This window comes from Protomyctophum bolini, assembly GCF_963924005.1.
Source record: "Protomyctophum bolini genome assembly, chromosome: 5".
NCBI lineage: Eukaryota > Metazoa > Chordata > Actinopteri > Myctophiformes > Myctophidae > Protomyctophum > Protomyctophum bolini.
Window position 1 is genome coordinate 3,092,783 of NC_137866.1, and position 15,000 is coordinate 3,107,782.

Here is a 15,000-nt window from a genome sequence, read left to right on the forward strand (position 1 = left end):
ACTGGAGTCACGATCACGTCATGTAAAAAAGCCCAAAGTCCAAAGAAACACGTCATTTTTTTTACGGAAACAAGACGACGTCTGTAACACTCACAATCACAATCTGTAGCTAGTACGGATGTCTTACTGGGTGTGTCCCTCAGTAGGACTTGCCCAGTCTTGCCCACATGTGGAGTTGAGGGACACACATTCATCTGATATAACACCCATTCCTTCATGAACACAGAATGACAACAGACAGTAGCAGTGGATCAGGGGGGAGCGTTGTGCGTTTCAAAGTGTCCTTGAGCAAGACACTGAACCCTAGTACCTTGCATGGTTTCCTCTGAAGACAAGACACTGAACCCTAGTACCTTGCATGGTTTCCTCTGAAGACAAGACACTGAACCCTAGTACCTTGCATGGTTTCCTCTGAAGACAAGACACTGAACCCTAGTACCTTGCATGGTTTCTCTGCCGACAGTTTGTGAATCGGCCGGAATGTGAAATCCATTGTGAAGCGCTTTTGGATGAAGCATAAAGAATTGACAAAGGACATAAATGTATGTAATCCATTTACGACATATTTCTGTTTAAAAACGGAACAGGAGTTTTTTTAGAATATATTTGTATTGCTTTGCCACCATTGGGAGAAAGGTCAAATGGATAGATACTGGCAGAATGTGAACAGAAATGAATCCCCTTTTGTTAACTCAGAGTTTTGTTAACTCAGAGAGTTTTGTTAACTCAGAGAGTTTGTAATTCAGAGAGTTTTGTTAACTCAGAGTCTTGTAACTCAGAGAGTTTTGTTAACTCAGAGAGTCTTGTAACTCAGAGAGTGTACTAAAGTTGGTTCCATTCATAAACTCCTGGAATTACAAACATTTACTTTCAACTTTTTAACACTGAGGTCTTTTACCGTATCCATACACTCCCTTCATATCATATCATATCTCTCCCTACATGTCTCTCCATCTCATGTGCGATAACATTCCTTCTGCCTCTCCTTTATCTGACTGCATGTTTCTCCTCTCTACTTCATATCGGTTGCTTTGCTTACCCTCCTTTTCACCTCCATCTTTCACCTTTTCTGTCCTTCCTCTACCTTCCTTCCCGCTTCGCTTCGCCTCGCTCTCTGCCTCTCTCTCTCTCTCTCCCCCCTCTCTCTCTCTCTCCCCTCTCGCTCTCTCTCTCCCCCCCTCTCTCTCTCTCCCCCTCTCTCTCTCTCTCCCCCTCTCTCTAACTCTCTCTCCCTCTCTCTCTCTCTCTCTCCCCCCTCCCTCTCTCCCTCTCTCCCTCTCTCTCTCTCTCTCCCCCCTCCCTCTCTCTCTCCTCTCTCCTCTCTCTCTCCCTCTCTCCCTCCCTCTCTCTCTCTCTCTCTCTCTCCCTCTCTGAGTGTCCAGGACAGAAAGGGGAGGTACATTCCATCCGCCTGGAGACCAGCTCCCCTCTTTCAGAGAGAGAGAGGGGGGGGAGGGGGAGGGAGGGGGAGAGAGAGGGAGAGAGGGGGGGGAGAGAGGGGGAGAGAGAGAGAGAGGTGGAGAGAGACCTTTGACCTTTAAGCTCCTTTATTAAAACGGTACATAAAAAGTCACTTCAAAATTGCGGTTATAGCTCATAAGAAAAGACAAAATATAAATAACACCTCTTTTCTTTTTTTCTTTTTCTTTTCCAAAAAGAAAGGCACAATTCCCTGTCCTGCACCACACATAGCACGTCTCCCTGAGCCCAGAAACGGCTCTCTAAAGCCTCTAAATTGGCCACTAATTTGTGGTAGGCTAAACTCCACCCTAATAAGACGTGCTGCCACCAGCCCTTCAGAAGCACCTGTTACTGGGTCTGCGTTCCCCCCCGTTCCCTCACCTGTTACTGGGTCTGCGTTCCCCCTGTTCCCTCAGCTTTGTTTTTCTGAGTCAGCCATATTGCCATTTTTATTTTTTATTTTTTCATTAAACGGATGGGTCACATTGGGCATCACAGTACATATCGTAATTGTTACAATTCTTTTGTTACATTTCTTTTCTTGAACTTTCACAGTGTAACGGGTCTCTACAGTTCCAGGAGAGTAAGGGAACCCTCTTTGAGTATTTTCAGAATGTCTTAGTTCGTTCGTTTCCAGGTATAGGTGTCATGGTAATCACACATCGTTAGAATAAGACAAAAAAAAGTAAATTACATAAAAAATAAAATTCGAAACAACATATTGCCATTTTTGCTGTGCCAGAAATAAAGTTGATCATGCTACTTACTGTATGTGCACCCTTTTTCCGGAAGGAGTATTTTGCCCCAAACTAAAAAACTTCCCCCAGCCCTGACCCGACCCGACCAGAGAGGTGGAGAGAGAGAGAGGGAGAGAGAGAGGGAAAGAGAGAGAGAGAGAGCGAGGGAGAGGGAGGTGGAGAGAGAGAGGGGGAGAGAGAGAGAGAGAGGGTCCCCTCTTTCAGCCCAGTGGCTGGGAGAGTGACGAGGGCATTAGAATAAGAATGGCTGTCCATTCACCCCACGGCCCCGGTGGCGAGGGGCGAGAGACACAGGGAGAGAGAGAGACACAGAGAGAGAGAGAGAGAGGGAGAGAGAGAGGACCGTTTGGGGAGGGGAGTAGGGGGTCACTTCTGATTGGCCGGTGGCAAGTCCCCTCAGTTTTCACATCGCCGCCGTTAGTTTTGTTTGCGGGATTTTTTTTTTTTGTATTTTTTTCCCCCTCTCTCACACACACACACACACACACACACACACACACACACCGGCGCTCTGCACACGTGCACATGCGATGCGAGGGAGAACCTGCTTTGCTGACAGAGAGAGAGAGAGAGAGAGAGAGAGAGAGAGAGACATTGCACTAGACGGCTAGAGGAGGCGAGTCACTTGTGGACGTGTGAGTATTTGCTTCATTCAATTAGAAAATGGTGCACGACGATTAGATCAACATCTATAACCCATTACTGACCTGAGATCAGATTCATACGAGGTTTCCACTGGACACACACTGGTCTGATTAACCCATTCTGACCTGAGATCAGATTCTAAAAATGTCTTCCGCATCCTGACAGTTTTCATTCTGACCTGAGATCAGATTCTAAAAATGTCTTCTATGTCAGTCGCTCTTCGAATTTTTCAAAAAAATAGCAGACCTACAAGCTCGTAGCGCGCCACTCGGTGGCGCGCTACGAGCTTGTAGGTCTGCTATTTTTCAATAGCTAAAGCATAACATAGTCATGCTAACCTCAAAATGGGTTCCCGCCCAGAATGGGTTAACCTGATGTTATCAGTTTATAACATTTTTAATCTGACGATCGTCTTCGCGGTGTTGGAAGTGTGTTACTGCATGGTATCGGCAGGAGTGTGTTGTTAAAAACTAAAATAGTAAAAATATCAGAATATAGTTCATCGATCTTGAATTATTTATAGCCTACACACGTCTTTATAAAATCCAGACTGTTCATTTAAGTAGTAAGTATAGTAAGTAAACCAGTTAGTAGGTTTTTGACTGCACTTCCCATATGTACATCTTTGGATATCATGGGCAGCATCATAATATTATCGGCGTCTCCTGGAGATTGTGACTTGTTTCGCTGTGTTGTATAATCACACGTACGTACGTACGTACTTGCGTACCTCTTGCCTGTTATGTGGGTAAACTGTAAACTCAACAAGCCATTTTACAGTCGAACCACAAAGCTGTCTTATATACTTTTGTATATACGTATATAAGTGTATAACCACTGTTGTGGTTGCTAAACTCATTCTCCGTGGGGGGGGAAGCATGATGCATCTCATCATGGTCGTAACTCATTCTCTATATAGAAGCATGCATCTCATGGTCGTACTGTACTGTATAGCACACCAGTCATTTTACTGTACATACGGAAGCCTCACGTGCTGCACGAATGCAAGATGAACAATATTGTTGTCGGCAAGGATTGATACCGGATCAAATTAGGTCTGAGGAGAGGAGTGTCTCAAAACACTGTTATTGCGAAAGCAGTGAGCACTTACTATGAGACCTAGCAGATCATGTCTGTATGTGTGTCTGTCTGTCTGTCTGTCTGTGTGTGCAGTGTCCCCCCTTTGTGCCCATATATGGAGCTACGTCCAAATATGGAGTGTGTTGCATCAATACGTCGCCATGACTCAGCCATAACCATATAAGGAGTCCCCAAAGCAGCTATACGTCCAAAACCCAAATATGTACGAGCTGCGTTCGCTTCCCGCGTTTGCGCGTCTTACTGGTGGTTAGTTATATTTTAGAGGAGACCATACCAGTATCTAAAAACACTGTTATGATTAGGTATGTTTTAGAGGAGACGATACCAGTATCTAAAAAACACTGTTATGATTAGGTATGTTTTAGAGGAGACGATACCAGTATCTAAAAACACTGTTATGATTAGGTATGTTTTAGAGGAGACGATACCAGTATCTAAAAAACACTGTTATGATTAGGTATGTTTTAGAGGAGACGATACCAGTATCTAAAAACACTGTTATGATTAGGTATGTTTTAGAGGAGACGATACCAGTATCTAAAAAACACTGTTATGATTAGGTATGTTTTAGAGGAGACGATACCAGTATCTAAAAAACACTGTTATGATTAGGTATGTTTTAGAGGAGACCATACCAGTATCTAAAAACACTGTTATGATTAGGTATGTTTTAGAGGAGACCATACCAGTATCTAAAAACACTGTTATGATTAGGTATGTTTTAGAGGAGACGATACCAGTATCTAAAAACACTGTTATGGTTAGGTATGTTTTAGAGGAGACCATACCAGTATCTAAAAACACTGTTATGATTAGGTATGTTTTAGAGGAGACCATACCAGTATCTAAAAACACTGTTATGATTAGGTATAGTTTAGAGGAGACCATACCAGTATCTAAAAAACACTGTTATGGTTAGGTATGTTTTAGAGGAGACCATACCAGTATCTAAAAACACTGTTATGATTAGGTATGTTTTAGAGGAGACCATACCAGTATCTAAAAAACACTGTTATGGTTAGTTATATTCTAGAGGAGACCATACCAGTATCTAAAAACACTGTTATGATTAGGTATGTTTTAGAGGAGACGATACCAGTATCTAAAAACACTGTTATGATTAGGTATGTTTTAGAGGAGACCATACCAGTATCTAAAAACACTGTTATGATTAGGTATGTTTTAGAGGAGACCATACCAGTATCTAAAAACACTGTTATGATTAGGTATGTTTTAGAGGAGACGATACCAGTATCTAAAAACACTGTTATGGTTAGGTATGTTTTAGAGGAGACCATACCAGTATCTAAAAACACTGTTATGATTAGGTATGTTTTAGAGGAGACCATACCAGTATCTAAAAACACTGTTATGATTAGGTATAGTTTAGAGGAGACCATACCAGTATCTAAAAAACACTGTTATGGTTAGGTATGTTTTAGAGGAGACCATACCAGTATCTAAAAACACTGTTATGATTAGGTATGTTTTAGAGGAGACCATACCAGTATCTAAAAACACTGTTATGATTAGGTATGTTTTAGAGGAGACGATACCAGTATCTAAAAACACTGTTATGATTAGGTATATTTTAGAGGAGACCATACCAGTATCTAAAAACACTGTTATGATTAGGTATAGTTTAGAGGAGACCATACCAGTATCTAAAAACACTGTTATGGTTAGGTATGTTTTAGAGGAGACCATACCAGTATCTAAAAACACTGTTATGGTTAGGTATGTTTTAGAGGAGACGATACCAGTATCTAAAAAACACTGTTATGGTTAGTTATATTTTAGAGGAGACGATACCAGTATCTAAAAACACTGTTATGATTAGGTATGTTTTAGAGGAGACCATACCAGTATCTAAAAAACACTGTTATGGTTAGTTATATTTTAGAGGAGACCATACCAGTATCTAAAAACACTGTTATGGTTAGGTATGTTTTAGAGGAGACAATACCAGTATCTAAAAAACACTGTTATGATTAGGTATAGTTTAGAGGAGACCATACCAGTATCTAAAAAACACTGTTATGATTAGGTATAGTTTAGAGGAGACGATACCAGTATCTAAAAAACACTGTTATGATTAGGTATAGTTTAGAGGAGACGATACCAGTATCTAAAAAACACTGTTATGATTAGGTATAGTTTAGAGGAGACCATACCAGTATCTAAAAACACTGTTATGGTTAGTTATATTTTAGAGGAGACGATACCAGTATCTAAAAACACTGTTATGGTTAGTTATATTTTAGAGGAGACGATACCAGTATCTAAAAACACTGTTATGGTTAGTTATATTTTAGAGGAGACGATACCAGTATCTAAAAACACTGTTATGATTAGGTATATTTTAGAGGAGACGATACCAGTATCTAAAAAACACTGTTATGGTTAGTTATATTCTAGAGGAGACCATACCAGTATCTAAAAACACTGTTATGATTAGGTATAGTTTAGAGGAGACCATACCAGTATCTAAAAAACACTGTTATGGTTAGTTATATTCTAGAGGAGACCATACCAGTATCTAAAAACACTGTTATGATTAGGTATAGTTTAGAGGAGACCATACCAGTATCTAAAAAACACTGTTATGGTTAGGTATGTTTTAGAGGAGACCATACCAGTATCTAAAAACACTGTTATGATTAGGTATGTTTTAGAGGAGACCATACCAGTATCTAAAAACACTGTTTTGGTTAGGTATGTTTTAGAGGAGACCATACCAGTATCTAAAAACACTGTTATGGTTTGGTATGTTTTAGAGGAGACGATACCAGTATCTAAAAACACTGTTATGATTAGGTATGTTTTAGAGGAGACCATACCAGTATCTAAAAACACTGTTATGATTAGGTATAGTTTAGAGGAGACCATACCAGTATCTAAAAAACACTGTTATGGTTAGTTATATTCTAGAGGAGACCATACCAGTATCTAAAAACACTGTTATGATTAGGTATAGTTTAGAGGAGACCATACCAGTATCTAAAAAACACTGTTATGATTAGGTATGTTTTAGAGGAGACGATACCAGTATCTAAAAAACACTGTTATGGTTAGGTATATTTTAGAGGAGACGATACCAGTATCTAAAAACACTGTTATGATTAGGTATGTTTTAGAGGAGACGATACCAGTATCTAAAAAACACTGTTATGATTAGGTATGTTTTAGAGGAGACGATACCAGTATCTAAAAAACACTGTTATGGTTAGGTATAGTTTAGAGGAGACGATACCAGTATCTAAAAACACTGTTATGATTAGGTATATTCTAGAGGAGACCATACCAGTATCTAAAAACACTGTTATGGTTAGGTATGTTTTAGAGGAGACGATACCAGTATCTAAAAAACACTGTTATGGTTAGGTATAGTTTAGAGGAGACGATACCAGTATCTAAAAACACTGTTATGATTAGGTATATTCTAGAGGAGACCATACCAGTATCTAAAAACACTGTTATGATTAGGTATATTCTAGAGGAGACCATACCAGTATCTAAAAACACTGTTATGGTTAGGTATGTTTTAGAGGAGACGATACCAGTATCTAAAAAACACTGTTATGGTTAGGTATAGTTTAGAGGAGACCATACCAGTATCTAAAAAACACTGTTATGGTTAGGTATGTTTTAGAGGAGACCATATACCAGTATCTAAAAACACTGTTATGGTTAGGTATGTTTTAGAGGAGACCATATACCAGTATCTAAAAACACTGTTATGATTAGGTATGTTTTAGAGGAGACCATACCAGTATCTAAAAACACTGTTATGGTTAGGTATGTTTTAGAGGAGACCATACCAGTATCTAAAAACACTGTTATGATTAGGTATGTTTTAGAGGAGACCATACCAGTATCTAAAAACACTGTTATGATTAGGTATGTTTTAGAGGAGACCATACCAGTATCTAAAAACACTGTTATGATTAGGTATGTTTTAGAGGAGACCATTATACCAGTATCTAAAAAACACTGTTATGGTTAGGTATATTTTAGAGGAGACGATACCAGTATCTAAAAACACTTATGATTAGGTATAGTTTAGAGGAGACCATACCAGTATCTAAAAACACTGTTATGATTAGGTATGTTTTAGAGGAGACGATACCAGTATCTAAAAACACTTATGATTAGGTATAGTTTAGAGGAGACCATACCAGTATCTAAAAACACTGTTATGATTAGGTATGTTTTAGAGGAGACCATACCAGTATCTAAAAACACTGTTATGGTTAGTTATGTTTTAGAGGAGACCATATACCAGTATCTAAAAAACACTGTTATGGTTAGGTATATTTTAGAGGAGACGATACCACTAGCCACTAGACATCCTTGTGTTGTAGCTTGGCAGTAAGTAGCTCCATCTCTTCTCTACAGCTCTGTAACATCAGCTCAGAGCCACTAGACATCCTTGTGTTCATTTTCCTCATAGACATTTCAAAAAGTATTTATTTAAAGACGTTTACGCCGCGGACAAAGGCAACTCTTGTCGTGACAAATCATGACAACAAACTCAATATTTTTGGGCCGAACTAAATAATTAAAAAGAAGAAAAAAGGAACGGCAGGTTACAACACTTTTTTTGTTGTTTTTCTTCTTTGTAATTAATTTGTTCGGTCCAAAATATTGTGTTTGTCGCCATGAGTTGTCACGACTCGAGTTGGCTTTGTCCGCGGCGTAACCGTCTTTATAAATAAATACCTTTTGAAATGTCTATGAGGGAAAATGCATTGGGAATTATGGGGCCTGGCGTCGTCATGAAAGGGTGTGGCTCTATTGTATGTGTCTTCAAAAAGAGACTCGAAATGTATCCGACCAAACGGAGCAGTTTGGTCAAAAGGCATGTTACATTTACAAGGCCGCGATGACTCACTCTTGACTGCGATTCAACGGCGAGGCATATTGTTTGTCCCTCTTTTCATTTACACACACATCCCCGTTTCCTTCCTGTAGCCACATTTATTTGTACACACACACACCGGCGCTCTGCACACGTGCACATGCGATGCGAGGGAGAACCTGCTTTGCTGACCGAGAGAGAGAGAGAGAGAGAGAGAGAGAGACATTGCACTAGACGGCTAGAGGAGGCGAGTCACTTGTGGACGTGTGAGTATTTGCTTCATTCAATTAGAAAATGGTGCACGACGATTAGATCAACATCTATAACCCATTACTGACCTGAGATCAGATTCATACGAGGTTTCCACTGGACACACACTGGTCTGATGGACCCATTCTGACCTGAGATCAGATTCTAAAAATGTCTTCCGCTTCCTGACAGTTTTCATTCTGACCTGAGATCAGATTCTAAAAATGTCTTCTATGTCAGTCGCTCTTCGAATTTTTCAAAAAAATAGCAGACCTACAAGCTCGTAGCGCGCCACTCGGTGGCGCGCTACGAGCTTGTAGATCTGCTATTTATCAATAGCTAAAGCATAGCATAGTCATGCTAACCTCAAAATGGGTTCCCGCCCAGAATGGGTTAACCTGATGATCAGTTTATAACATTTTTAATCTGACGATCGTCTTCGCGGTGTTGGAAGTGTGTTACTGCATGGTTTCGGCAGGAGTGTGTTGTTAAAAACTAAAATAGTAAAAATATCAGAATATAGTTCATCAATCTTTAATTATTTATAGCCTACACACGTCTTTATAAAATCCAGACTGTTCTTTAAAGTATAGTAAGTAAACCAGTTAGTAGGTTTTTGACTGCACTTCCCATACATCTTTGGATATCATGGGCAGCATCATAATATTATCGGTGTCTCCTGGAGATTGTGATTTGTTTCGCTGTGTTGTATAATCACACGTACGTACGTACGTACGTACGTACGTACGACGTACCTCTTGCCTGTTATGTGGGTAAACTGTAAACTCAACAAGCCATTTTACAGTCGAACCACAAAGCTGTCTTATATACTTTTGTATATACGTATATAAGTGTATAACCACTGTTGTGGTTGCTAAACTCATTCTCCGTGGGGGGGGAAGCATGATGCATCTCATCATGGTCGTAACTCATTCTCTATATAGAAGCATGCATCTCATGGTCGTACTGTACTGTATAGCACACCAGTTATTTTACTGTACATACGGAAGCCTCACGTGCTGCACGAATGCAAGATGAACAATATTGTTGTCGGCAAGGATCGATACCGGATCAAATTAGGTCTGAGGAGAGGAGTGTCTCAAAACACTGTTATTGCGAATGCAGTGAGCACTTACTATGAGACCTAGCAGATCATGTCTGTCTGTGTGTCTGTCTGTCTGTGTGTGCAGTGTCCCCCCTTTGTGCCCATATATGGAGCTACGTCCAAATATGGAGTGTGTTGCATCAATACGTCACCATGACTCAGCCATAACCATATAAGGAGTCCCCAAAGCAGCTATACGTCCAAAACCCAAATATGTACGAGCTGCGTTCGCTTCCCGCGTTTGCGCGTCTTACTGGTGGTTAGTTATATTTTAGAGGAGACCATATACCAGTATCTAAAAACACTGTTATGGTTAGGTATGTTTTAGAGGAGACCATACCAGTATCTAAAAACACTGTTATGATTAGGTATGTTTTAGAGGAGACCATACCAGTATCTAAAAACACTGTTATGATTAGGTATAGTTTAGAGGAGACCATACCAGTATCTAAAAAACACTGTTATGGTTAGGTATGTTTTAGAGGAGACCATACCAGTATCTAAAAAACACTGTTATGGTTAGGTATGTTTTAGAGGAGACCATACCAGTATCTAAAAAACACTGTTATGGTTAGGTATGTTTTAGAGGAGACCATATACCAGTATCTAAAAACACTGTTATGATTAGGTATGTTTTAGAGGAGACCATACCAGTATCTAAAACACTGTTATGGTTAGGTATGTTTTAGAGGAGACCATACCAGTATCTAAAAAACACTGTTATGGTTAGGTATATTTTAGAGGAGACGATACCAGTATCTAAAAACACTTATGATTAGGTATAGTTTAGAGGAGACCATACCAGTATCTAAAAACACTGTTATGATTAGGTATAGTTTAGAGGAGACCATACCAGTATCTAAAAACACTGTTATGATTAGGTATGTTTTAGAGGAGACGATACCAGTATCTAAAAACACTTATGATTAGGTATAGTTTAGAGGAGACCATACCAGTATCTAAAAACACTGTTATGATTAGGTATGTTTTAGAGGAGACCATACCAGTATCTAAAAACACTGTTATGATTAGTTATATTTTAGAGGAGACCATATACCAGTATCTAAAAACACTGTTATGGTTAGGTATGTTTTAGAGGAGACCATACCAGTATCTAAAAACACTGTTATGATTAGGTATGTTTTAGAGGAGACCATACCAGTATCTAAAAACACTTATGATTAGGTATGTTTTAGAGGAGACCATACCAGTATCTAAAAAACACTGTTATGGTTAGGTATATTTTAGAGGAGACCATACCAGTATCTAAAAACACTTATGATTAGGTATAGTTTAGAGGAGACCATACCAGTATCTAAAAACACTGTTATGATTAGGTATGTTTTAGAGGAGACCATACCAGTATCTAAAAACACTTATGATTAGGTATAGTTTAGAGGAGACCATACCAGTATCTAAAAACACTGTTATGATTAGGTATGTTTTAGAGGAGACCATACCAGTATCTAAAAACACTGTTATGATTAGGTATGTTTTAGAGGAGACCATACCAGTATCTAAAAACACTGTTATGATTAGGTATGTTTTAGAGGAGACCATACCAGTATCTAAAAACACTGTTATGATTAGGTATGTTTTAGAGGAGACCATACCAGTATCTAAAAACACTGTTATGGTTAGGTATGTTTTAGAGGAGACCATACCAGTATCTAAAAACACTGTTATGGTTAGGTGTATTTTAGAGGAGACCATACCAGTATCTAAAAAAGACTGTTATGATTAGGTATATTCTAGAGGAGACCATACCAGTATCTAAAAAAGACTGTTATGATTAGGTATATTCTAGAGGAGACCATACCAGTATCTAATGCTGTTTTTTTTAATCCAGAACCAACTGCTTTTATTCCTATATCTGACATGCACAATGATCATTGTTGATGCAGTGCATCAGGTTTAGAACGGGCCGTACGTATAGTAGAACCCAGTAGAACCTGATGCAGTGCATCAGGGTTTAGAACGGGCCAGTAGAACCCAGCCTCCTGCCTACAGAGCTGTTGGGACTGAAAGGCTGGAGTGTTTTAGCTTGGCAGTAAGTAGCTCCATCTCTGTAGCAGCTGGGAGCCACTAGACATCCTTGTGTTGTGTTGTAGCTTGGCAGTAAGTAGCTCCATCTCTACAGCTCTGTAGCAGCTGGGAGCCACTAGACATCCTTGTGTCGTAGCTTGGCAGTGGCAGTGGCTCAGGGGTAGAGTGAACGGATGGAAACCGAAAGGTTTGCTATAGTTCGAACCCTGTGGGCTCCCCTCGAGTTAGTGTCAAAGTGTCCTTGAGCAAGAAGACACTGAACCCCTAATTGCTCTCGGTGTGCAGGTTGGTGGCGCCTTGCATGGTTTCCCCTGGCATTGAATGTGTGAGTGAATGTAATGCACAATCTCTGTAAAGCGCCTTGGATAAAGGGCAAGGCGCTATATAAATTTACCATTTTGCAGTAGCCTCATCTCTACAGCTCTGTAGCAGCTGGGAGCCACTAGACATCCTTGTGTTGTAGCTTGGCAGTAAGTAGCTCCATCTCTTCTCTACAGCTCTGTAACATCAGCTCAGAGCCACTAGACATCCTTGTGTTCATTTTCCTCATAGACATTTCAAAAAGTATTTATTTAAAGACGTTTACGCCGCGGACAAAGGCAACTCTTGTCGTGACAAATCATGACAACAAACTCAATATTTTTGGGCCGAACTAAATAATTAAAAAGAAGAAAAAAGGAACGGCAGGTTACAACACTTTTTTTGTTGTTTTTCTTCTTTGTAATTAATTTGTTCGGTCCAAAATATTGTGTTTGTCGCCATGAGTTGTCACGACTCGAGTTGGCTTTGTCCGCGGCGTAACCGTCTTTATAAATAAATACCTTTTGAAATGTCTATGAGGGAAAATGCATTGGGAATTATGGGGCCTGGCGTCGTCATGAAAGGGTCTTCAAAAAGAGACTCGAAATGTATCCGACCAAACGGAGCAGTTTGGTCAAAAGGCATGTTACATTTACAAGGCCGCGATGACTCACTCTTGACTGCGATTCAACGGCGAGGCATATTGTTTGTCCCTCTTTTCATTTACACACACATCCCCGTTTCCTTCCTGTAGCCACATTTATTTGTTTGAGAGGTCAAAGACTGCTTTAGTGCAACCTGTGAATGAAGTGTGTGTACTCACTCACTCGCGTGTTTGCCCCCGCCGCGTATTCGCTGACAAGCAGGCGCGCACGCGCACAGGCACACGCACGCGTCGCACACAAACATGCACACGTTTTCTACTCGGCGCTTTGCCTCCATTCAGTCATACTCCCGTGTTTGTGGACCCTGGGTACACAGCCGGGTCCTTTCTCTGCTCCATGTCACAACACGGTCCCACAGGAACCTCTGACCCCGACCAGAATACACTTCAACACCATGCTACAGTTGACAGAACACCCCCTGCCACACACACACACACACACACACACACACACACACGCGCGCACACGCACGCATGACGCACGCACTCACACACATTTCGATTTCTTTATTTGAATCCACAAATTACAATGAATTTTACAAGGAAACAAATATAACGGGGTTGACAGTTCATGTTCACTTAAGGATACACATGGCACCTCCTTCTCCACACAGACAAACTGCCCATAACAGCCCAAACAGAGCTCAGTATTTGGCAAGTTGTTTGGCTTTGCTTTTTGTCATCATGCCAGCTATTCTTAGGCCACTGATGGTCAGTTTGTGCCACTGATGGCCCAGGCTTCCCAATATCAGTATGGCAAATCTACAGCAATACCCCAAGTTTGTTATACTTCCAAGTAATGGTTGATACACGTACATACAGACACACACAAACACAATGCATAATTGAGCCCAAGTCTTCACGGCTGCTATCATTAAGTTTGTTCACAGTTCCTTATAGAATCAGAATCAATCTTAATCATCACATCACATTACAAGTATAAGGTGGGTGGAAAACCTGTGTGGGCTCATCATTGCAGATAAAACGGATAGAGAGGACCATAAAGTGCATAATATGACCAATGTGAGTGCATAATACATAAAACGTCATGCTGAAAGTATGTGCGAATGTAAATTAAATTATAGTCTGCTTGAATCCGTTTCGGTCTTTTGTATCAGACTTTGCTCAGCAGTCCTAAACGCTGATAGGTCCTATAGGTTAGGTCCATGCCATGCCAGGGGCGGCCTTTTGAATTTGAATAAGTAGAAAGTACACAAAAGCAGCTTGCTTGATTAAACAATGTTTTACTTTAAAGTATAACTGGAAGGCAGCATAGGCTATGCAACTGTCAGCGCTGCTAGTGCAGTGAGTGCACACAGTGGGAAGAGGGAACAATTACTACTACTACTACTACTATTTCTAATTATTTTTCACCATGCGTGGTGGACGGTGGTTCATGCACCATGCGTGCCACACTGTCCGGACTGTCCATCCGATTTCCACTCAACAATTTAAGAAAGTGCAAGTGTTACTGTAGTGTAAACGAAGAGAATTTGCCGTGCGTGCGTCTTCACGACTGTGATGCTTCCTGTCTTCCTGTTTTTCAGCCTCGTGTGCCAGTGTCCATGGCTGTGTCCCGATCCATGCCCTCGGTCATGGCTGTGTCCCGATCCGTGCCCTCGGTCATGGCTGTGTCCCGATCCGTGCCCTCGGTCATGGCTGTGTGCGTTGCGGGGCTGCTCATCTTGGGTGAGTGGACCACGTCACTTTCCTCTGCACAAATCTCTTCCGTGAAAAGGAAGAGAACGTTTGTGTTTGTGAACAATGTCAATGTTTTGAGCTGATGGGGGTACGCTAATGTGTGTGTCCT

The 15,000-nt window shown here is 40.6% G+C and overlaps 1 protein-coding gene across 1 annotated transcript in view; it reads left to right on the plus strand.

The window, feature by feature from the left end:
* The window catches only part of lamb2l (laminin, beta 2-like), a 112,782-nt gene that overhangs the window by 20,974 nt on the left and 76,808 nt on the right, over positions 1-15,000 (plus strand). Inside the window, exon 2 of the mRNA XM_080763692.1 lies at positions 14,738-14,879. Within this exon, the coding sequence (XP_080619818.1) occupies positions 14,756-14,879 (124 nt within the window). The 5' untranslated portion in view covers positions 14,738-14,755. The remainder of the gene's footprint in view (positions 1-14,737; positions 14,880-15,000) is intronic.